This window comes from Xenopus laevis, chromosome 6S (genome assembly GCF_017654675.1).
Source record: "Xenopus laevis strain J_2021 chromosome 6S, Xenopus_laevis_v10.1, whole genome shotgun sequence".
Classification (NCBI taxonomy): Eukaryota; Metazoa; Chordata; class Amphibia; order Anura; family Pipidae; genus Xenopus; species Xenopus laevis.
The window spans coordinates 89,366,597-89,392,173 of record NC_054382.1 but is presented as its reverse complement, the minus strand read 5'-3'; the positions used below and the strand labels follow the sequence as shown (position 1 = coordinate 89,392,173).

Genomic DNA, 25,577 nt, shown 5'->3' with positions numbered 1-25,577 from the left:
ATGATTTTTTAAGCCATATTAATTTTAGGGTTTAGTTCTTCTTGAAGGCCTATTCATCATATTGCCCTTGCTACATATTCTAGGAGTCAGAACAACTAGTGCAAGGAATATAAGCAGTCAGCTGCTTACTTTTGCAATGTATAACTTAACCCACTGAAAATCTTTAATATATAATAATATATCTGAAATTACGTAGACTACAATCTTATTTTTTATTATGCAAAAACATTTTGTTTGGCAAAGACTAGTGTTCTTATTTCAACACACATGTATTTTCTTGTTGCAGCACAGATAGGACAAGGTCAATGAATGAACTACTGGGTAACTAACTTGGCTGAAAGAAGAATTCTGACCTGTGTGAGACACAACATTCTGCAATTGAGAGACCCTGATGTAATTAGATTAGCTGCTATCATTTCACTAAGACACTGAGGGCTTAAAGGAAAACTATAACCTCAAACAATGTTTTTTTTTTTTTTTTTTTTTTTTAAACAAAAAAAAAATGTATTATTAATGTTTTATTGCATAAAAGAGCTCATATGTAAACCCTGCTTCTTGTAAATAAACCATTTTCTTAATAATATATTTTTTTAGTAGTATGTGCCATTGGGTAATCCTAAATAGAAACTGGATATTTTAAGAAATAAGGGGCACCTCCTGGGATCCTAGGATTCATGGTGCACACAAACAAGGGGCGATCCTGCCCCCTCTGCTGGCCGAGGCAGCAGCAGTTGCTGCCGCCCCCCTCCCCCGTGCGCTTACCTTTTTGTGCCTGAGGGGGTCCAGGGGGGTCCATGACCGCGGCAGAGAGAGCCGGTGAACTAGCGCAGAGAGCCTATCTGCGCTCTCTGCGATAGAAGAGCCGAATTTCCGGTTTGAAAACCGGAAATTTGGCTCTTAAAGTACCAGGAGCGGCATTTTTGCCACCCCTGGTACGTAGTGGGGCGCTGCCGCCTGAGGCAACAGTCTCAAGTCGCCTCACATGTTAGGTCACATAAGCAAATTAACAGACAAGTTATACCTTTTGCTTCCATGCTTCGTAGCCTTTACAGTTAGATGTATAGTATTTCTGGTCAGGTGATATCTGAGGCAGCACAGAGACCATCATGAACTGGTGGTTTAAGGCGAGAGATGTAAAAGGGCAATATTTACTAAAATATATATTCCAGTTTGACAAGATTCTTTAATATGCCACTTTGATATAAATGATCTGTTGCTGAAGTATTCATTTTGGGGGTATAGTTTTCCTTTAAGGGCTGATCTTGCATTGTGTGAATGGAATGAAGGTAAAGTAACATAAAAGGGCTCAAAGGTGCACAATCGATAACCCAACCATTCATTTTTAGAAATCGGTTGGGATCATAATGCCAAAATTGTGGCATTATTGTGTGTTGCATGATTGAGCAATGTACTGATAATTCACCTGCAAAAGATTTTATCTCAATGAAATCCTGTTTCGTGGATTCTCCTTTATATTGGATTTATAAAATATAAAAATACATTAAAATAAGTAACACCCTTATGCTATTTTGAGACCTTAACTATTTCTGGCCATTTGATAAACTTTCCACTAGCATTAGCAGACGACAGTCAGACAGTATATTTGTTGGGTGTTGCATGGGAAGGTAAAGTAAGACCAGGCCAAGCTAACTGATTTTTTACTTTGATTTCTGCTTCAAACGGGCAGAATCTTAATGTATCTTTTTTGTTAAGAAACAATTATTTGCATATACCAACATCGTCTATGCAAATTCATGCCACAGCCTTCAAAGGATGTTTTCATTTGTGCCCACAAGGCAATACCAATACTAGCAGAAAGATCAGAAGGCTGATGAGAAAGGCAAGGATTTATCTATAGTCAAATACTACTTATGCATTCAGCTTGTGCTGTATAACATGCCATCATTGTTTATCTTACAAATTGCGTTTTGGAAAAAATCTCAGATTGCATCTCATTTACACGATTAAACACAAAGCAGCATATTTCACTAGCTTAGAATTTTCCAGCCATTGGATGTTTGAAAATCTGTCAGATCGTTGTTTGAATCCACAGAAATCTCCATGTGATGTTGCAAGTATGCTTAGAAAGACCTCCTGAAAAGTATAATAACCACATTGTTCTAGATGGTTATCAGCACTTTGTTCATTAGTAAAGCCCTACCATGTAAATGCGGCTTCTTTGGGTCTGTGTTTTGCAGTAAGAGTAATCCCCTAGTACAAGTCAGTGTACAGTATGTTAATCAAGTTAATGGATCTCAGGTTCCAGGCCTTCATCTCTTTATAGTTTTACAAGATGCAGAACAACAGCATCTGAAAAGGTTGAAAGTGTAGTGTGTTATAGGATTTTATTTACGTTAAAATGGAGAACTAACTATTCTAAGCAAGTTTTCAGTCCTTATAAATATCGGTCATTTATTTGTGAGGTTTTCAAATTATTACCACTTCCTGTTCTTATTTTTTTACCGCTTTCTTTCATTTCACAACCTCTCCTACTCATATTCAATTATGGTTTCCTTATTTCGGCCCTGTTGTTTGAGTAATTAAGCCCAAGCAAACAAATAGCGGTTAAAATTCCTAGCCTCAGACTTAAAGAAAAAAATATGAAATAATTGTTATAGACAACTGCTGTCTTCATCATACTTTGTGCATAACAATTTAGCACCCCCAATGATTTTACCATAGCTTCTTCTTTCATTCTAAGATGAGCTACATCTTTAAATTGCAGTCTTTTTTGCCACTTAAGGCAGTTTGGAGGAACATCTAGGATATAATTGATGTACATGACTGAATTATGACTTAATTTTTAAAATAATACTTGATAGAATATCTGCAGTAACTTAAGGGTACATTTAAAAATTGTTGCCTGCGCAAGATATGGGGGGAAGCAAAAGGATATTTTCAAGAAAAACCCCACTCCTCTGTGATCTGCCCCTAGGGTTGCAACCAGGAAGCGAGGCACCGCTCGCACACCCTGGCCTTCAATCCTAGACGCCTGGTGCACGGTGAAGGAGGGATCGGCACCTTCCCCAAATACAATAGAAGAAAGAATTTCACTGGCACTCAAAGGCAGGTGCAAGCAGGGATATACCCTTGCGTTTTATTAGCAGAAAAGGTGCAACGTTTCGGGGGAAAGCGGTACATCCCTGAAACGTTGCACCTTTTCTGCTAATAAAACGCAAGGTTATATCCCTGCTTGTACCTGCCTTTGAGTGCCAGTGAAATTCTTTCTTCTATGGCATTTCACCAGCCCAGCCAAGAAAATAAAGTATCCTCTATTAAAATGAATAAATAATAATAAATTAACATTGACATTTGGTTTGGAATTTTGGAGGCATTGGAAAGCCGAATATTGTCAAAATGTCTTTACTTAAACTTAAAATGATTCCACTTGCTGCTGTGTTTTAAAATTGACAAATCATCATCTGTTCCTTGTATGTGTAAATATTAACATAGGGGATGTGAACACAAGCCAGCTGGTAGCTCAGCTTGCTATTTGTTGCTATCATGTATGAGATGTATGCAGTGCTATCTTCATTCTTTAAACATACTGTAGCCTGGATAGTATTATGAGTTGAGATTGTGTTTAGCCCTAAATCTTTGAAACTGCTTATTCATGTAACTCATCCATTAATTGTAGAACAGTTGTTGAAGTTCCTTGTATGCTGCGGCTAGCTAAGTACTGTAGATGTTAATTTGTAGTTTTATACAGAATGGCTTTCATATATTTTGGTTATCATTCACCTCTAATTGAAATTATTATGCTCTAGCTACTTTTTCTAGACTTCCTGAACTTGTAGTGCCCCGATAGAGTTACAGTCTTATTTTAGCACTGACTATTCACAGTTCAGGGTGAACAGACAAAAAAAACCCGAACTTCTGACACTCTAGTGTATTACTCTAAAGTGTATTACAATCCACAAAGTGCATAGGGTGGCAATGTTGATTGTGGAGACCAGCTATAGATTTAGATAATCTGTTTTTGGATGTGGTTGATGTAAGATTCAGTTTGATGAAAATTCAATAGAAGTCTGTGGGGAAAACTGGGATTGGATAATTAGATACATTTTTCTTAGTTAATGTAATCTGGCCCAAAATATTCAATAGGGGAAATGTGATGTTTCAAAATGAAAATCAGGTCATCACTATAGAGTCAACAGAGCAGCCTATTTGCAAAATAAGTAGATGTTGTTAAAGCAAATAAATATACCTAGAGGTTTTGAGAAGGTACAGTCTGCTCAATCTTTCTCTGTCTTTAATAATTCACTCTTGTCCCCATAAGTCATCAGTATGTAACCTTAAGACACAAGGTATGGAAGACTTTCTCTTAAACATTTAACGTTTATTGCTGTGATTCCTTCATCAGGTAGATAGCGGCACAAACTTTTCTCCTCACCTCTCCCTAACAAAGGCTGCTGTCCCTTCCTCTATCACTGCTAGAAAGGAAAGACCTGGAGCAACTGTATAAGCGCAGGAGTTGCATGACAAGGGATCCGAATGACCAGCAGCCAGATTATACTGGTCTTGGTCAGAGGTGTGCAGAATCACATGTAGCTGAGTTCAGGTGAGAAGGAATGAGTTAAAGGAGGAGATGGCCAGGCCCAGGGGCGGCATAACAGAGGGACCTGATGTCAGGGGAAGAAGCAGTTCACTTCCTTATCTTCTGAGCAAGTAGAAACATCCCACCCACCCTGCCCCATTTTGCAAATTTTGTGAAATGTTCTTCTTTATGTTCTCATATTATCTATTAATAACTGAACACTAGTGATGGGCGAATTTCGTGAAATTCGCAAATTTATTCGCCGGCACCGAAACGTGCCAATTCACAGTGAATTTGCACCTGGGGAATAAATTCGCCCATCACTACTGAATATGGATGTTTTCCCGAAAGCGCTGTTATATTGTGGTTTTTGTATCTTTACACATTATAATTGTGAGAGTCTGTATTGTATTCATTTATGTTAAATGAATGCTTGATCCAGGGAATGTTTCTGATGCCATTGGGGTCAGGAAGGAATTGCTCTTGAAGCATAATTGCCGCTGGCTTCGGGCTGGGTTTTTTGCCTTCCTCTGGATCAAAACAGTGCACATATCAGATTATATTTTCAAGTTTTATTTGTCACAGCAGCGGTAGGACCTTGTCAGAGTACTGCACAGGTAAGTTTACAAAAAGGGAGAAATGAGGTTCTCTCCTGTGACTGCACGGTGGATTGATTGATACAGACGCTGCTACTACTGCTTGTGCTAGGGGGCAGCCTGCTTAGATTTCCTATTATCGAGACACTGCAGATGCAGGTCCGGCAGCAGGGCTGCTGAACTTCTCTCATGTCGGTGGCACAGCATACTAACGATCCCTTGTGAAATCCTGCCTTTAGAATATTGCCTTGGGTTAAGCTGGCAAGGTCCTATTTATTTGATAAAATGCAAATAAATGCTGTGGCCATTTTACACCCGTGTCTGTCTACTGGTTTCATTAAGGTATATATTAATCGGGTACAGTGGGATGGCTCAAGGTGAGGGGTCAAATTGAGGAGTCCCCTTTCCATGGCCACCCTATTTCCTTTTCCTGTTTTCTTTTATCCAATTTTCAGTACCATCAACTTTCACAGTTCAACTAAGAAGCACTGACACCTAGTGACCAAACTAATTATACGTTAACTATTTAACAATTCACATTTTGCCTCCTTACAAGTAGATCTCCAAAGGCAAAATGGAACACCCAGATGGTATTGTATCTAATAGATAAATACAGTAAGGTGCTATAGCTCAGTCACACCATCATACACATAATGGGGCACAATCTCCTTACAAAGTGGTTAAATCTGGATCACCTGAAAAGATAATAAATACAAAAACCAGATGGGTACACTCCCATAGTGTCAAATGAAAACACATTCTTTATATTAAACTGTAATGCAAAAGTGCACCTAGAACCTGGGTAGCTAAAATCAATCATGGAAAAATCATAAAATAAAATCTAATCAATGCAATAAACCATGATAAAGAACACAGTAGTGTTTGTTAACATTGATATTGCTAATTCTCTTTCTTGATTAACTCCTTAATTTTTCAGCAGGAACTAGGGCTATAATATGATTTTATACCCCTGAATGTGTCCCTTGTTACAGAGGATTTCATGTTTTATGCTGCCTTTCTTTTGCACCTGATCTATTGCGATGAAATACAATTTAGCATAACTGAAGAAATTCTTATCTTTCAGTAAGCAGGCAGTGTGTCCTACCTCAATGTAAATGTCTATAGCGTATGTCCGTTGCTGTTAATGTGTCTGCATGCCCTCTTAGTCCTCATGAGAAATTGTGTTGTATTTTCAGGCAATCTGTGTGAACTGGGCATCTGCATTCTAGTGGGTATCCATTCTCTCTCTCTGCATGTGGGTGGTAATGAGGATGACAGAAGATTATCCGCCTTCAGTGTTTCTAGTGTGGATAGAACATTTATCCCTTTGTAAGATTTTGGTGATTGGTTTTATTTCACACTGTTTTTGTTGCAAATTGGTTTCATGAATATTTGGCCTGGATGCTAATTCCTTGCTGGCCTTCTCCTACAAGCTGCAATCTTTATAGCTTTATTCCTTAGGTTTGTATAGCTGGAAAAATATGGAGGGTAGTTCTCAGCTCACTCTGCATTCCAGGTTTGTAGCACTAACAATGTGCAAATGACAGTGTATCTCAGATGTAGGTATATGCAAGGATTACAGTTATGGAGTCTTTCCATGCTAAACAAGCCAAGTGTACCTCTGATACCATATTGCCCTATAACAGTATGAGTGTGCTTGTGGCCCTAGTAAACTAACAGCAATAAATAGCAACATTTGTGTCTTATTCCAATATCAGCACATGAAAAGTCTGAATAGCTGCTATGTGTCGACCCAGATCTTTGTACCTGCATAGTCCCCATGCAATTTATTTTAATAGCTTATTATGTGATGGGGTTCAACAGAAGTAAACACCAAAAGCAGAAAATTTAGGGAATATGCTTACCAAACAATCCATTCACTCCAATTCTAGAATACGGAAAAACAGTTCTTTCAAAATGAAAACAGCTGGGTCCTTCGCATACAAATATGGAGCTGATCAGCCAAACATTATCTTAAAATATAATATGGGTTATTGATACATTCGAGGAAAAACATAATTACATGAATGTGCAGGCAGAGAGCAAGGCTTTACATGCTTTGAGACTACTCCAAGTCACTTCCTCAGAAGCCCAACAACTACAGTGGTGCTCAATTATTGATATTTGCTCAATTTACTGGTATGAAATGCTGGTTTGGATCCATGGGTCATAATATTGGGAAGGAAGCAGCATCACATCAGTTTGTCTAGGGCCGCCTAAATATTATATCTGAATGTGACTATGTTTATACTATAGGAATATTTACCAATGTCACTGGAATTTATAAATCGGTATAGGCCTTGTTATATATATATATATATATATATATATATATATATATATATATAGTTATTGAACTCTTTTTGACTTATAATATCCTTATATTTTCCAATAGGTTGTACATTATTCTCTATATAGTACAGAAGGAATGTTATCATCTACAGAGCCTAATTTACTGATATAGGCACTATCATACACCATTGCAGTTATCCATAGCAACCAATAGGAACTATCTTGGAGTCACAAGTGTCAGTATTGGGGGGGGGGATCTGTACCTTGCCCCTCCTACACAAATTGATTTTCAGAGGTGCCTGCTAAGAGTAATCTTGCCTTTGCTGCTGTTTTATTTGTGAGTTTTAGTGTTGTTGTAAGAAAACATGCAAAACCATGTGCAACATAATCATTTTCTTTACATTCCAGTATCAAAGATTAATCATAATCCCCAGAGGGGTTTTGCAAGTTTAATAACCATAATAATGGAACAATATTTTTGTTTGGCTTTCCTGAAGCTCACATTACATATCTGCATGAGACACTTATCTCCATAATAATTTCATTGGAATCAGAGTAAAGACATAGAAACAGATGGCTTGTCTTTGGCAGCGCATCATCTCCAATCATATCTTTTTACAGCGCAACAGGGAGTTGTATATGAAATAATTAAGCACCTAACAAAAAATGTATGCTGTTTAATAGTTGTCCTTTTAATTCACACACGTTACCATCATAGCACCGTGATTTGGAGAGGATTCAGACTGACACGTTTCATCATACACTTGTCGGATGCTTATGTAACAGCAAATGCCTTTAGGATGGCACAATTAACATGTGACTGCTTGTTGTGTTCAATTGCCCATTATGAACAAGCGAGAGGAACAGACATTTCTTTAATGTTATAACACAAAAAGAGCTAGACACCATTACTAAAGGGGCTGTAATCTTTTCATCTTCAGCATTTAACAGCTTGGGGGTTAGAGAAATAGGAAGCTGAAAAGTAGAATCCAAATCACCATCTGACCATCGCTAATTGGCACTTGAATATGATGCCATAAATGAACTGTTTAGCAAATTTTATACAGAAATATAATTTCAATTCTCTTGCTAAATAAAATTATCTCTTGCTAAACGTGGTCTCACTGCTTAATGGCATGTATATTGGTACCCTGCACTCAGGAGCAGCCCAGTGAACATGTGCACCGCAAGGCTTTAAAGCTGTACTGCTATGGAAGTGACATTTAGGTGGTGCTGTTGGTCTAACCTGCTGAGGGGCCCAAAGCAATATATGGGGGCTCCATCTGAAGGGCAATGAGAGAGGTTTTTACCATGAAAAAAGGCATAAATGCAGGGCCAACATTATGTTTATTGACCCTAGAACATCTCACAGAATAAAACCAGTGGCATATGCAGAGCAAACTTCATACTAAATGCTCCATAAAGCAGCACATGGAAAACCAAAGAACATACAGTCATTAAAGGAAGTGCTAGCATGTTGAAACATGTTATGTAGCTTTCAGAATCCAGCCCTGGTTTGTTTTGATGCAGATGTTACCACTGGCCAGGTTATTGAGACGCATTCTACAAACTATGAGCAGGCAGGACAAGCCCTAGTATGAAGACTGTCTCCTTCTCCTATTGCAGGGAGAGGAGGATGAGGGGTAGGGGAAAGGAGCACATTCCTCCCAGCAACCCTTTTTCTGCCTTTTTCTAGGGATGCACCAAATCCACAATTTGGGATTCGGCAGAATCCCTAAAACCTTCATGAAAGATTCAGCAGAATACTGAACAGAATCCGAACCCTAATTTGCATATGCAAATGTCTGCATATGCAAATTAGGGAGGGAAAGTTAAAAAGTGGGAACATCTTTCTTACTTCTTAGTTTTGTGACGAAAAGTCACATGATTTCTCTTCCTGTCCTAATTTACATATTTAAATTCAGATTCAGTTTAGCCAGGCACAAGGATGTGGCCCAATTCAAATCCCGCTGAAAAAGGCAGAATCCTGGATTCGGTGCATCCCTACATTTTGCTAACTGTGACCGATGAATTATTGTTTTATATAAGAACTAAAGCAAAGTTTATGATTGCAGTTGTACCTAAGGCTGTAGTTAAATGGAGGTACCCGTTGCTCCAAAAATCAACTTTACCAATATACTATTCATGTGACTCTTACTTGAGGTGTAGGCCCTTGGATAAGTTAGAGGCAGGGTGTTACTGAACTATACTGTGTAATTCAATAAATGGGCACCTGTGGTTTGTGAACTAACAATAAAGGCTTTATTAACTGGACTTACAAGAGAGTCTAAGAAAATTCAGCAGAAAATGTAGCATACAATTGGTCAGCATGAACTCACAATTATAGTCTCAAGTACTCAGTACTTTGCCCCTCAGGGTCAGACATTGAAAAGATGATTATTTCAACTTATTTCAAATGTGTCACCCTCAGTGGAACCTAGGCAATCTACATGAGTCCCTATGTCTGTGCACTTGGTCCCTACTCTAGGGTAGTGCACCCATGATTTTAATCCTTACTAATGGCAGCTCAATAGCTACCCTACTCCTATCTATCACACCAAATGTGGTCTATGACAGAGTATATCCTTACATTTCCTAAGCCCTGCTTAACTTACATTCCAGTCTAGTACCCTGCTCAGGAGGACTCTCAGGAGGACCCATAGATGTGTGTAATTCACCTTATATACTTTAGAACAGTGACACCCTCAGGCCTGTTCCTGAACTGAGCACCCTTTAACTCAGGAAAGGAAAAGTATTTCCCAGTTATGCTAAGGATCCATTTATCTGTCTAAACTTTAGATAATGCCCCACTTAGCTGGCCAAACCTTATGAGACTGTCTGAATAAAGGGCGACTATTTTATCAGTCCGCTACAAAATGATATATTCCATCAGTGTGTTCATTTTCTCTGTGTTTGCACTGATTATTTTACAGTCTGGGAAACTCTACACTTTACAATGCCCTATAAATACTAGCCAGTACTAGTGTCAGAAGAGATTAAGCAGAATTTCCTTTCCATATTAGAAATTGGTGGGTTTCCAGACACCTGCAAACCAAGCAAACCCCTTGCTTGACTATGCAATCATTTAATATATATGCATCACTTTAATACCAGTGGAAGATGATTACATACTATAATTCTTGCCACATGGAACAACACCTTATTGGAATACAGGCAAAGATATCCTGAATATGGGTTAATTAATTTACTGTGTCATTTTTGCCAAAAAAAATATCTGAACCATTATGGAAAAAAAACCACTGAACATTGTACTTGAATAATAATTGAAAAGTTTGGTTCATTCTAATAATCCATTTCAGCCAATTTACTGATCTGTTAATTGAAAGTAAAATTGGTTACTGGGAACAAGCTTTGCAAATGTTGTTACTTCACAACATTAGATATATCTGTTTTTTTTAAGCTCAATTTCTTTGCGATTATATAACTCCCATTTACACCTAGTTAACAATTTTGTATTTATTTAATAAATATTATTTTATTTAAGTTTATTTATGTTTACATGATTTTTTAGTAGACTTAAGGTACTTGATGGTAACTAAGCTGCATGAATCCATGTTGCAGGAAAAATCCTACTTTTTTATGTTCACGTTTTTTTATAATCCTTCAGGTATTAGGTTTAAGGAAAGACTTTTATTTGGAAAATCCCTGGTCTCAAACAACCTAGATGATAGTAGTTAGTAGGTACAACTACAACATAATCAATTCACCTTTTTAGATTCTTACCAGAATTTGATGGTTGAAACAATACGAGTTATGTGGGCTAAAGGCCTGGATTTGTGGCGAGAACACAGAGGCCCAGTGTCGCTAGATTTTAGGGGAGGCTAGCCCCTAAAATCTTGCCACATCCTCTGTACCAGCTCAAGTCTGTATGCGGAAATGCTCTGCCGCGTGTGTGTGCTAGTGAGATGGGGAGTGCTAGGGCCATCGGTGCTAGGGGTTGGCTAACCTCTAACAGATGTAGTTTACACAAGTTACTTTTAACAGCTAGATATTAGTTGACAGAAAGGGCTCTCTATTGCTCTGCATTAAATTATATGGTTAGATACCCTGGGACAAAACAGTGTTATCATTCTTGGTTCCATCACTATTCTATAGTAATATCTGTCTACCTTCATTACCGCAGGAGATACTGTTGCTAAGAATGTTAGAAAGCAGCAGGGAATGTGATTTTCACATCATCCATCTTTGCATAGTTAGATGCTTCATCAAACATTTATAAAGTAGATGAGCAGATAAAAATGAAAGCTTTCTTTGGGTGAAATTGCTGTAAACAATTGTATAGCAGCTGTACAAGAGCCTAGATACAGCTAAAATCTGGCATTGAAGAAACTTTGTATAATTATTTTTTTCTACAAGGGCAATCCACCAAGAGACCTACAGGTTAGATATGGCATCTCAAGGCAATTTTATGTCCCTGAGCATGCACATGGGCATTACAGAGTTGACATTATTATATTACTCCGATTCAGACCATATTTGAACATCTGCCTATCAAAGTAACACACTGCTTTTATAAAATATGTATATTTAGTTTACCACGTTTTGCTGTCCAACAGTTATCTTAACCACTCAAAACACAAATTAATGTAAAATAACTCAGAGTGGTCCATTGAGCACTTTTGCAATCTACATTAATTTTAGTGCTGGGGGAGGGGGGTTAGCAGTGTCCCAGTAAGGTAATAAGGATTTCATATTTGTGTCATATCAATTATCACAATGGCAATACAAATCAACCACTGTAAACCAATTTTGGTAGCTGAATGGCAGTCCAAATGTATTGTAAAGCCGTCATTTATTTGTTATTCTGTAATATGCTGCCAAGACTAAACTACCATTTGAAAATACAGATATTTATAGATTATATGTATATTCCTTGACATAGAAGTAGAATTCATATTCCTTCCTTTGACACTTCCAATGGATTTTTTGAGCTGTCAGATAGAACTATTAATATCCTATTTATAACATACGACTGTGTGGGAAGAGAAGCTGTGTACCGAGTTAAATTGTAGGAAAAAAGTATCATTGCACGGCTGCTTTTATTATTTTTTTTACATGATACCTTTTCTGTCAATAATGGCCATGTTATGGAGCATTCCCTCCTTCATTAGTCAAGCCTGCTATTGTCAAGATACAATAGGAAGGTAAAAATATAAGAAGCTTGAGTATACAGTGTACAGAATTCCCAATTATTCATTTACTGGAATTAATTTTTTTCCTAATTACAAATACAAATTGTGATATAATAGTAGAGTGGTCGTCCTTCTTAAATTGAACTTTTAGCATGGTGTAGACAGCAGAGGATTTTTTGTGGACATGTTATTGGAGTTCTATTTAGACTCTGGACTATTCTGGAATTATTGTGAGTTGAAGTCCACTTATTTCTATGGGAATCCTTTTATACACTTTGCATTTTCCTGGCTGGCCACTCCACTCATAGAACTTTTTATACAGGAGTAATTGTTTTTCTAGCAACTCTATCCAGTGCGGTGTATGCATGAATACAGCTAATCATTAGGGGGCTGATTTAAGAATGCATGAGAGCTCCTATACACATGCATGGTTTCTTCATTTGAATACCTCAGCTTCCTGACAATCGTTTCCCTCCCCCCTCCAAGCAGGTTTTTAAATATAAAAACCTTGCCACCTAAACGCTGCAAAGCTTTTTTATTTTCTTTTGTTGTGAAAAAGAAAACGATTATCTAGAAGCCACAGTATTCAAATGAAGAAGACGCCTCCCATGTCCCTCATCCAGCACAGGAATACAGTAATAATTCAAAGAGTAACCTTGGACAAAGATATAGTTCTGGGTGCATGACGTATTTGTTTGTAGACCATTTTTTTGTTAGAGAGATAAATGGCACACCATATGAGAAGTTAAAACGTAATCTTTATTACATATTAGTGAAAACTATGTTATGCCCCAAGGTTTTATTTTTTATTGAATAGGCTTTTTCCAATCTCCTGAGTTGAGATAAGAAACGCTTTCAGATTCTTATGTCAACTGAACAGATAACTGTAACTTTTGTTGTCACCAACTTTATTAAGTGTCCACTTATTGTTTCTAAGTAAGTTACATGGTATGAGAAGGATTCACTTTCATCAGTGGGAGAACATACCATTCTCCAGCACAACAACATTATAAGTGGCACAAATGGCTGATAGTTCTAATGGTAATTGTGTTTATCAAATTATACTGCTTTAGGTTATGCCCTTTTCAACGGATCCCCCCCCCTTACTGCCAATTTTGCCCAGTTTAAATTTTAATGGCTGCTCAGCAGCATCTGTTTATCTAGACAAATACAAGAGGTCCTCTGCACTCAACCCATTATCAATATATTAAGGACATTGAAACATTTTGTGCCTTAAACTACTAAAAATGGCTTACTCATTAAACAAACAGGGATTGTTTGTCCATATATTGCAGTATATTTAAGATGGCCAACTACGTCAAAGTCATCCCTGGTGTGGCCAGTTCCTACACTCAGCTTGCATCTGATTCATTAAGAATTCTATTGCTTTATTATACATTTTATGAAGGGACTAAGTTTTACCTTGAACTTACTTGCTGCTTTCAAAGTAAAACTCCCAAACTTGGTTGCATTTTCATTGGCCACCAGTGGGAACACCTGACTATAGCTGGGAAGGATGGGAGCTACAACATGGAGCTGGTCACTGCTCCTGTATAAATTATAACAAACAAGGGAAAGTTGTGCTCACCACTTTTTTTTAAAACTATTAAGCATTAAGGAGTGCAATGAGGTTGTAACCACAAAATTCACATAGACAAATACAAGAGGTCCTCTGCACTCAGCCCATTAGGATATGCCCCTAAGTCTTTAATTACCCCTCGAGTCAGTGCAGCGGAGCTCACAGGGCCCATCTTCACCACTTCGGGAGTCTTCAGTAAGTAAGCGGCATATCGGAGCATGCACAGTTGTAGCAATATCCTGGTCCCGAACAACTGCGCATGAGCTGAAAGACACAGAAAATAACGAAGGGACCCAAAGATTACCAAAGCGCCAGAAGATGGTGCCTGTGAGCTCCGCTATGCTGATTCTGCATCGAGGGGTATTTAAAGACATAGGGGCATTTACAGGTATTAACACCTGTGTGGGGGGAACGAGGGGACTATGGAGGGTAGGGGTTTTCATTAGTTTGGGTGTTTGCTTCTGCTTTAAGCTACTAAAAATGCCTTACCCTTTAAACAAAACAGGGATTATTTGTCCATACATTGCAATATATTTAAGAAGGCCAACTATGTCAAAGTCATCCCCGGTATGGCCAGTTCCTACACTCACTTTCATCTGATTCATTAAGAATTCTATTGCTTCATTATACATTTTACAAAGGGACTAAGTTTTACCCACAACTTACTAGCTGCTTTCAAAGTAAAACTCCCAAACTTTGTTGCCCTTTTATTAGACACCAGTGGGATCACCGGACTTTAGCTGGAAAGGATGGGGCTACAACATTGCTCCTGTATAAATTATAACAAACAAGGGAAAGTTCTTCTCACCACTTATTTTTAAAATCATTAAGCAGGGGTGCAATGAGGCTGTGACCACAATATTCACAGACAAATACAAGAGGTTCTCTGCTCTCAACCCATTATCAATATATTAAGGATATTGAAACACTTTGTGCCTTAAGTTACTAAAAATGCCTTACCCTTTAAACAAATCAGGGATTGTTTGTCCAAATATTGCAATATATTTAAGCTGGCCATCTACGTCAAAGTCATCCCCGGTGTGGCCAGTTCCTACATTCAACTTAAATCTGTTTACCACTACTATATCAGGACCAATGAATTTGACCAATTACTTCATGCAAATATTTTATAGTATTTCTCAGATTCAGCATACAAACTGAGCGTCACATGCACACGTCTATTGCCCCTGTTGATCTGAATAAGTGGTTGTTACCTAACACACACATGGGTTTCTATAGAGAGTGTTCTTCTCCAACCCAATCATCACTTATATAAAATTACCTGGAATAAGTTGTTTATTACTAACCTATATATTGAAGAGAAGAGCTTGGAGGACCATGGGCCAGGTATGTTCCTTTTAAGAGATGTTTATAGTCTTCATAGACCTCTTTTATATATTGTGTTTTGTCATTCTTTTCCAGAGTGCAAGTTCACCTGCACCAGTGGCAAATGCTTGTATCTTGGTTCCCTGATCTGTAACCAACTGAATGATTGCGGGGATAACAGCGATGAAGAAAATTGCCCCCTAATGACAGAACATCCTTCTCCAGGTATAGGTATTTTGTGTTCATTTGGTTCCATTTGGTATTTATCAAATGCATAGTGATAATACTTTACAACAGTATTTTTTGGGGTGTTATTGTGCATCATTTCCAGTTGAAGTTTTACAAAGTATGGAAGACCAGTTTTATTTATTTATTTCAATGTATTTTTCAAATATTTATAAGATTCAGGCATAGTTTTAATATCAAACTTTAATATTGAAATGAAAATGAAAATGAAAACAGCAAATTCATTGATTATGTATTTTTCAACGGAATATATAATTTGAGCATCATTTAATCAGAGTTTGCCGTGATAATTTTACTCTCTGAGATCAGTAGCAGTTTGGCAGTACCCTATGCCTCAACAAAGTTCAGGCTTCCAGACACTATGGTATAAGCTAGTGATCAGTACCAGGCTAGAAGGTATAAGCATGGGTGCCTGCTTGCCTGCCCTGACCTGCTGGCCAACAACATTCCTTGCTGTACCTGACACTCTCCACCATATCACACTACACCACTCTCTCCTTCATCCTATTTTCCCATCCCATCACTATGGTTGCTCCCCCATTCCATGCCTCTTCTACCTACCCTAGTTCCTGCCCTGGAAGTGACTCTTAAAGACAGATTGTTCTCACTTGGTTCTCACAGACATGGACATAATCATGTCTCCTTTGTGTCTGTCATTAATATTATCTGTTATCACATTTCACATAAATACATATACTCCAGGGGCATAAACTCCAGATGACAAAATGTCCATTGTGCTATTGCCCTTTGTCAAAATGTGCTTTAGCATTACGACAACAATTTTGGTTATATCAGGGAGAAAGGTTTTACAATTTATTTAGAACATACTGTACATCCCTAATGATTTTCTAGGTATGTTCTTGCAGAAGCATTTCACTCATTCTGATTCCCTCATTAACTAAGTGCAACCGCAGTTACAGTCTTGCAACCTGAGAATCAACTCTTGGCGTAATAGCGTAAAGCACCATGTGTCCCGCCAGTGATGTAGCACACTTGTGCTGAAAGAATCATACACAGACGTCTGACACGTCTGAAAGATTATCAGCACAATTGCGCACGTTTCAAACATCGGATTTTCCATTCTGCATTTGAGCTCCTAAATGGGTCCAAATGTTGCTTCTCCTTGTGCATCTTACAGTGCATTGGTTTATTTCCAAGGATTTCAGTTCCCTCACTATCCACCAATCTGTTGAAAATCAACAAAATGGTCCCTTGGTTAGGATACAGAATATTTCCTGCTGTAGGAAGAGATACATTATTTAGTGCAGAGCAAAGGCAGAGTTGCTCAGCAGACAATGAGAAGAAGTAGGCCCTTGCTTGCTGTATTTCTCTTGCACAGGCTGCTCGTTGTCTTTTCCCCTTTGTAAAGCACTTTGCTGGATGACTGCTCCTACTGAGACAATTTTGTAAGATGTAAATGCGTCTCCTCCACTGTTTTCTTGGAAATGAAATTCCTCCTGGACTTGCTATTTATAGATGAACTTTATTTGATCCTGAAGCTGTTGGTTTTACCTCAGCGGCTTGAAGAAGAAAAAAAATCGATAAACTTCAACTTCAAGCAGAAATGGATTTTAGTGAAATGCTGTTGTGGATTTTCTCACATCTGCTCTTCCTAATGAAAAGTCACTTTGACTATATGGATTTTAAATGTAGGATAAGTGCAGAAAGCATAACTTTTGTTTTTCCCTTTATTTATTTTGCATCTGACTGCTGAAAGGCAAAAGTGGTTACTTGTCAAGTGCGTTATTAACCTTAAAGTGGAGCTTTGAACATTAACTGTAGTGTGAGTAATAGTATTTTGACTGCTGGCAACTGCCTTAAATTAAAGATACAGGGATAAAAAAAAGTAATGCTCAAAAGTATTAAAGTGATGCATTTTGCTGCCAACTGTACAAACTAAAAAAAAAAACAACAACAAAACTTTAAATATTAACAGCTACCCAATGTCCTCTTGTCATGGGCAAGTTTGTTATCCCTAGTTATCTAGGAATTCACAATATAATTGTATTTTATGTGGGAGATTACGTGTATTGTGTTACAGGATGCAAGGGGTTAAATTAGTCAGTTAGGGTAAGACTACACAGGAGATTTTGTTCAAATTCTATGCGTCATATTTTATCTGATCTTGCCATGCAACACCACATAACAGGAAACGAAGAATTGAGGAAACGGCACACAGAATAGAATGCAAAAGGGGATATACCCCTATGGATTTATTGTGTCAAACAGCACAACGTTTCGGGGGCAGGCCCCTTCGTCAGGTGATATGATCATATCACCTGACGAAGGGGCCTGCCCCCGAAACGTTGTGCTGTTTGACACAATAAATCCATAGGGGTATATCCCCTTTTGCATTCTATTCTGTGTGCCGTTTCCTCAATTCTTCGTTTCCTGTGAACCCAGGGGAGTGCCGTCTCCCTAGAGGACTGAGCACCAGATTATTGAATACGAGAAGGCCTGGGAGTGCATACAATTTCTACTTTGACACCACATAACAGCACAAGATTTGTAGGACCCTATGTAATATGACCCCCCCCCCCCAGATTTTAATGGTTTTAGAGATTTTTGAAACCATGACTAAACTCACAAACTCACAAACCCACAATTGTCATTGAATTTATTAAAAGTTCCAATTATAACAAGTACGTACAAAACAAAAAAAGCGCTGAACGATCTTAAAAAGTATACAGATACCTCAAAAAAATTTAACCTTTTTGGACAATTTATAATGAAAAAGAATCCAAAAAGCTCTAAAATTCGGACCCTTCAGTGTATTTTAAAAGGAAAAAAAAGTCAGTCAGACACCATCAGATTTTATCTCATTGAATAAAGAAGCAGCATGCAGAATTCGCTTCCGGCAATCATGTCAGTCCCATTAAATTTTGCCCATGCGACTGCATCTGATCTGTTAATCCAGGGATCCCCAACCTTTGGAATCTGTGAGCAACATTCAGTAGTTAATGGAGTTGAGGAGCAACACAAGCATGAAAAATATTCCTGGGGTGCCAAATAAGTGCTGTGATTGGCCATTTAGTAGTCCCTATGTGGATTGTCAACCTACATTGAGGCTTTGTTTGGCAGTACACCTTGTTTTTATACAACCAAAACTTGTCTCCAAGCCTGGAATTCAAAAATAAGCTCCTGCTTTGAGGCCACTGGGAGCAACATCCAAGGGGTTGGAGAGCAACATGTTGCTCACGAGCTACTGGTTGGGGATCACTGTGTTAATCCAACACCATCCTACAAAATCTCCTGGGAATCTCCTCGATTCGTACGATTCTCAGATCATGTGTGGAGTGTCCCGACATTTATCTTCCCATTGCCATGCCAATCAGTCGTTCAGTCGATCGGACAGTTTAAAAGATTTCTGTCGGCTGACGATCATATCTCTGCATGTATTGCCGATCTTCAGTGAGAGACTATCACTGTTAGCTTTGTCGGACATAACTTTCGCACGATTGCTGTGGGGCAGAATATTGGCTGATCTGTTCTTTACTGCTTTGTTTGATCTGAATGGTTAGTGGCAGTTCGGGAGATGAGGACGTACGATCATTTGTCCGATATTGCAGGGAAATCTTTGCATCTATGACCTGAATCGGCAGCTAAAATTCGCCCATGTTTGGCCACTTTTAGTATTGCTGCAGCTAAGGCACTGGTGATTTGAGATCCTTTTCAGTCTGGTGAACAGGCTATTATTACACTATAAATTCCTTTTGTGCACTTCCTTGTAGCTTGTCTACTAGTACTGGTGCCATTCTGTCTGTTCAATCTAACACTTTTCAGTGTGGGATTATTTGTTGGCTATACCTTGTCTGTTGCTTCACTCATAGAGTTTAGAAAGGGCATCAGAATACAGGTATGAAATAGTTTCCTATTGCTGAGGGGAGAGAAAAGAGAGTTAGAAATACAATCGAAAAGTTAGGGAGTTTGTTCTAAGAGAGAGGTGGGTAATATTAGGACTGACATAATGGTTTTAATCTGTTTTTGGAATTTGAAACCACCCTAAGGAAAATTAACTATGTTTTGGTACCGATAAAAGGCCAGTGACCAACATTCACATTGCTGAAAAGAATTACTGATTACTGATAAGTCTTGTTACATCTCTGCTGCCTATACAGGTGTAAGTAGTGGCAATAACTGGCAAATCTTTGCATTTATTAATTTATGTATCATAGGTCTTCTACCATCTTACTGAAATATTTGCATTTAGCTTTTTCGGGTGATTGAAATGAGAAGTCTTTGATTTCTGAGAAGTACTGTACTGTTGTAGCTCAGTAGGAAAAACTCCTCATTTAAAAGGGGACCACAGCTGCAGTTGCAGACATTCCACACATTGGTTCCTTATATGTTGCCTCTTCCCCTTGCTAATCTGGAGGAATTTTATTGCAAAAACAGATTTGGTAAAGAATAAAAATATATTATTTTAGTGTATTATTATTAGTAAAGAACACAGCTTACTGGCTAAACAAAACATTCCTTCTCTACATACTCATTGTGTTATATACAGTGTAAGCCATATTGATTTACCATTCAGTCGCCACCCGCCATACTAGTGATAGAGGGTCCATAATGTTAATAAAAATTAACATTTTTTTGCCTTTAAGAATGTATTCATCATTCAGATTAGCAAGTAACCCCTTTATTCTCTGTTCTTATTCTCTGTAGCCCTTTGGAAACCTAAAGGTTGCAGCAGCTAGGGATGTAGCGAACTGTTCGCCGGCGAACTAGTTCGCGCGAACTTTGACTGTTCGCGTCCGCTGCAAGTTCGCGAACGTCGCGCGACGTTCGCCAATAGGCATTCGCGTCAAAATCGTTCGACCATTCGACCATTCGATCGCTAAAATCGAACGATTTTCGTTCGATTCGAACGAAAATCGTTCGATCGAACGATTAAAATCCTTCGATCGTTCGAATCGAACGATTTTCGGATGTTCAAAGTTCGCGAACAGTTCGCGAACTGTTCGCATTTTTTGCCGGTGTTCGCGAACGGCGTTCGCGAACACATACTCGGCGGTTCGCTACATCCCTAGCAGCAGCCCATGGATCGCCCCTGTATACAGTTATGTGTAGACACCATTACATTATGTTGGTTTTGCCAGAGCATGTGTTGTCTAGCCCTAACTGTATATTCCCCCAAGGGACTTTTGCTATGGAATATCTGAGCAGATATAACACATATCAAATGAAACACCAGGAGACCAATGTCTCACATTTTCAGTTTCTTAGAAAGCAGCATATAAAATGTAGGTCATACCATTATGTCTGATGAAGGTGAGAACTGTCTCTGAATAGCTCCTATAGCTGTACCCTGCCAGACTTGTACTATGCAAATTTTACAGTTGGGTATACTAATGGGTTTAAGTGATCATGTTGTATGTGTGTGTTCATTTAACCGGGCAGAATATAGATGACATGTTCTTTTGCTTGTTAATGATTAAAGTTATTTCATATAGTATTTCAAAATCCTCTGGAGACAAGAGCTGACAAGTCTATGAATGCATTAAATATATGTTTCACTGGGAGTTCAGACGGTGGCATACTCCGTCCTCCTACCGAGTTTACGTGGCCAGCTCTCCACTCACTTTCATAATAAAAAAGAACAGACCTGCTTTTATGTATTTAAAATTGGTAATGTATTTATAAAGCAGAATTATGACCTGAAAGAGAGAAAATAAAAATGTGTCTCCTTCGCAGATTCAGTTAATCACAGAGAAAAGCTATGGTAAGCCTTATGGTAATCTGAGGGATAAAAGCAAAATGCTGATAATGAATATTATATGTATCATGTTTTTGAACAGGCAAAGGAGCTAATAATTTTCAAGTCTGCAGAATGTTATTGGATCTTAATGTCATGGAGCAAATATTTCAGGCCACACAGAATTAGATCCAGTTTGTGAACAAAGTGGTTTCAGGTTTCCTTTAGCGAATGTTTTCTTAACTAAAGTTTACAAACTGGTACCTTCACAATTCAAATGTGGAAAAAGTATGGGATCTGTTATCCAGAATGCTCAGGACCAGATAACGGATCTTTCTGGAATATGGATCTCCATACCTTAAGGATAAGGAAAGGCTAAACACAATAAGGAGTGTCGGGAAAGGCGTACCTAATTGCAGGCTAATAGTGGAGTAAGTACACATCCGATGTCTTATAGGGACGGTTTTTTTCCCTTGGAGCTGGCTGTCTCTCAAAAACCAACACAGCTATGTCCACCCTCCTCGCACATGTGCAAATGAACGGAAACGATGTTCACATGTTTTGGTCCCTTTAGAAATGGGGAGAAATTATTGCCTTTACAGAAGGTATTTCAACACAAAAAAGTTAATGATCTTGGAGAGGGGAATGGGACTATTGAAATGATCGATTTAGTAAAACTGAGCTTTACTTGTCCTTTAAGACTAATAGGCTGGTTTTGCTGCCAATAAGGATTAATTATATCTTAGTTTGGATCAAGTACAAGCTACTGTTTTATTATTACTACAGAGAAAAAGCAAATCATTTTTAAAAATTTGGATTATTTGTTAAAATGGAATTTATGGGAGATGACTTTCCCGTAATTTGACATTTTCAGAATAAGGGGTTCCTGGATAATGGATTCCATACATGTACTACCATGCAAGCTACAATTAAAACTATTGTAAAAAAAAAGTATGTTTAATTGTTTTCTTCCATTTCACCTTTCTGTTTAAAACTTTTATACTATATTTTACATGCTGCAAAAGTATGTTCTGCCTATTATTCATTTATGTGATAAAGAGCATAACGCATGCAAGTAATATTGCACCAGCCCAGTTGTGTAAAATTCACTCATTTGTGAATCTGTTTTTAAAAAAGAGGTTCTGGGGAGCTTAGTTGGAATAAAGTTCTCAAGCTGTAGTCCTTAATGAAGAAAAGACTCTGATTAAGTAGCTATTCAAGAGATTAAAAAATGCCAGAAAATCAATAGAAGCCTTAAAGTAATGTGGAAGAACGAAATATGCTGAAAGTAACACACTGTGAGAACTTACCCTGGTGGTCTAGTGGGGCAGCAGGGACACCCACAGCCTCAGTTTGTTCTGCACGCCGATGTGCTTTGTTCATCCGTACGGTCGGGTGTGCAGGCCGCTTCCGGGTTAAGTGCGCCGGTTCCGTGACGTCACTGCGCATTGGCGTGAATTATTTTCTGATCTTGCCTGTCCCTGGTTTTCATCCTATCTGCTGACTGTCCTGATTATTGCCCGTTTTGACTACTCTCTTGGATTTTCCCTGGTACTGCGATATTGTTGTGTTTTGACCCGGCCTGTGACCCCGACTATTCTCTAGCCTTGGGGTTAGTTCTGGGATTTGGGATTCCAATCGTAAAACACGCATATTTTAGCTGGAATATAAAACTTGACAATTTGGTTATACAGATTTATTGCTTCAGTGTCTTTTTGTAGCAAATTTTTGCTTTATGGATAGGGTGTCATGAATGGCAAACACCTTCCCCAGGGGAGTGACTGGATTCCTGTCTTGGCTTGATCTTCTGCATATAACAGCCACCTTTGGCTTTGGGCCTTTCCCTCAGATACTCGGGTGCCACCAGGACTTACAGCACAATAATAAAGGAGCCCCACAGGGGCAGGCATGGGGGTCTAACATATAGTCTAGGGAAGGAACAGGTAAGGAAGAAGCAGGTAAGGAAGGAGCAGGATGTAGTCAGACAGGCCTGGTCAGAACCAGATAACAGGAGTAGAATCACAAGGCAATGAATGAACAAGGCAGGGCCAGAACCAGGAAGTCAAACAGGGAACAGGAGCAGTAGCAGGAGTCAAAGGACCAACAATTACCAGGAACAGAGCATATAGGAACAAGCAAGCTTGACCTATAACGGGCAGTGAGACAATGCACAGCAGGGCTAATGGCTTACACAGATCACCTGTGGCCAGTAGGGCAACAGGCAGGGTTGGACTGGTGGGGTCAGGTCCCACCGTGGGCTGACACATCAGGACCCCAACCCCCAGCAGCAGGGCCCCCCGCCACCCCAGTCACAGTGCTCCCTCTGTCCCTCTCACCCCCCCCATCTGTACGTACCTGCTACGCGTATCTAATCCAAGTCAGAATCCCTGGTTCAAAAGCGAGAGGGAGTAGAGTGCATCTGTAGTTACTGGTTGCCGGAGGTAAAGCCTAACCTTACACGATCGGGCGGAGGGAGACCAGGAACACCGGGGTTGGTTCAACGGGGCCCACGAGGGCTGGGGTCCACCGGGTATTTTCCCTGTGTCCCGCTGGCCCAGTCCAACACTGCTACTGAAAAATACCTTACCCTTTAAACAAAACAGGGATTGTTTGTCCATATATTGCAATATATTTAAGCTGGCCAACTACGTCAAAGTCATCCCATATCTGGCCAGTCCTATGCTCAATTTTCATCTGATTCATTAAGAATTCTATGGTTTAATTATACATTTTATAAAATGGACGAATACGTTTTACCTGCAACTTACTAGTTCTACAGGAGCAGTGACCAGCTCCATGTTGTAGCTCCCACCCTCTCCAACTATAGTCAGGTGATCCCACTGGTGTCTAATAAAAGGGCAGCCAAGTTTGGGAGTTTTTACTTTGAAAGCAGCTAGTAAGTTGCAGGTAAAACGTATTCGTCCCTTTTATAAAATGTATAATTAAACCATAGAATTCTTAATGAATCAGATGAAAATTAAGCGTAGGACTGGCCAGATATGGGATGACTTTGACGTAGTTGGCCAGCTTAAATATATTGCAATATATGGACAAACAATCCCTGTTTTGTTTAAAGGGTAAGGCATTTTTCAGTAGCAGTATGCACAAAATGTCTCTGTCTTAAATATATTGATAATGGGTTGAGTGCAGAGGAATCTTGTCTATATGTCTATATGTATTTTGTGGTCACACCCTCATTGCACCCCCGCCTAATGATTTTAAAAACTAGTGGTGAGCACAACTTTCCCTTGTTTGTTCCAGTCCAACACTGGCAACAGGTGAGACAAGCCATGACTACTTACAATTACAGTGATAGCAGTGAACCAGGCCCTTACCTGTCTGCTTGTATAAAGTAGAGATAATGCAGACAGCATAGCCACCGCAGGCAAGTGGAACCCTGGATTTTCTACCTGGGCAATGGCAGGAGTAGAAACAGGGTTTTTGTAGCTTTTTGTATTATGCCTATTCACAAGGCACAATAAAAATGCTGACAGTTCATAAATAGGGGCCGACAAACTTCTTCTCCCAGTACATTTTCCCGGCAAACTTTCTCCATAAATAAAAAAAATCTTCATTCACTACTGCGCATAATTTTTGTAATGTTTTGGTAATATTTTGTGGTCGGAATACACTATGCACTAATTTTTTGGTATTTAGTTACTAGATTGGTATGACAAATAGCTTTCTCTACTTTGCTTTTGTTGAAATGATTTGGTAAAGTATTTTAGGAAGGATAAACCCAGTGGGCTTACGTCTTTTTCAACCTTTGCCATTCTGTTGTATTTAATGGGCAAAATAGTATTCATGTTTAGTTGGAATTTGACCACTCATTTATTCTATTCACTCCTCCAAAATGATGGATCCGGAAGATGGAAATATTTTGTGGTTGAAGGTGAAAATCATTTGTATCATGTCTTCCACGTCTAAAGCAGAATGTGTCATTCTTTCCAATGATGTTTCATTCATGGGCAGTTTGATTCATATGAATTTATGATTCATATGATTTTATTATTTGCTGTGCTGCAGAAAAAGTAAGAGGCAGATTTATCAGAGTTTGAGGAGAAAAGAATGCCATTGTGGCAAAAAATTGTGGGAAAAAATTCCAACAACACTTATACAACTTTTATGCAACTACGTTTTTTTTATTCTTGAG

General features: G+C 38.7%; 1 protein-coding gene across 3 annotated transcripts in view; it reads left to right on the top strand.

Annotated features, from left to right (window-relative positions):
* The window catches only part of ldlrad4.S (low density lipoprotein receptor class A domain containing 4 S homeolog), a 281,004-nt gene that overhangs the window by 107,820 nt on the left and 147,607 nt on the right, over nt 1-25,577 (top strand). For all 3 annotated transcript variants that reach the window (XM_041567786.1, XM_041567785.1, XM_041567787.1), the window contains one exon: nt 15,580-15,708. In XM_041567786.1, the coding sequence (XP_041423720.1) occupies nt 15,580-15,708 (129 nt within the window). The remainder of the gene's footprint in view (nt 1-15,579; nt 15,709-25,577) is intronic.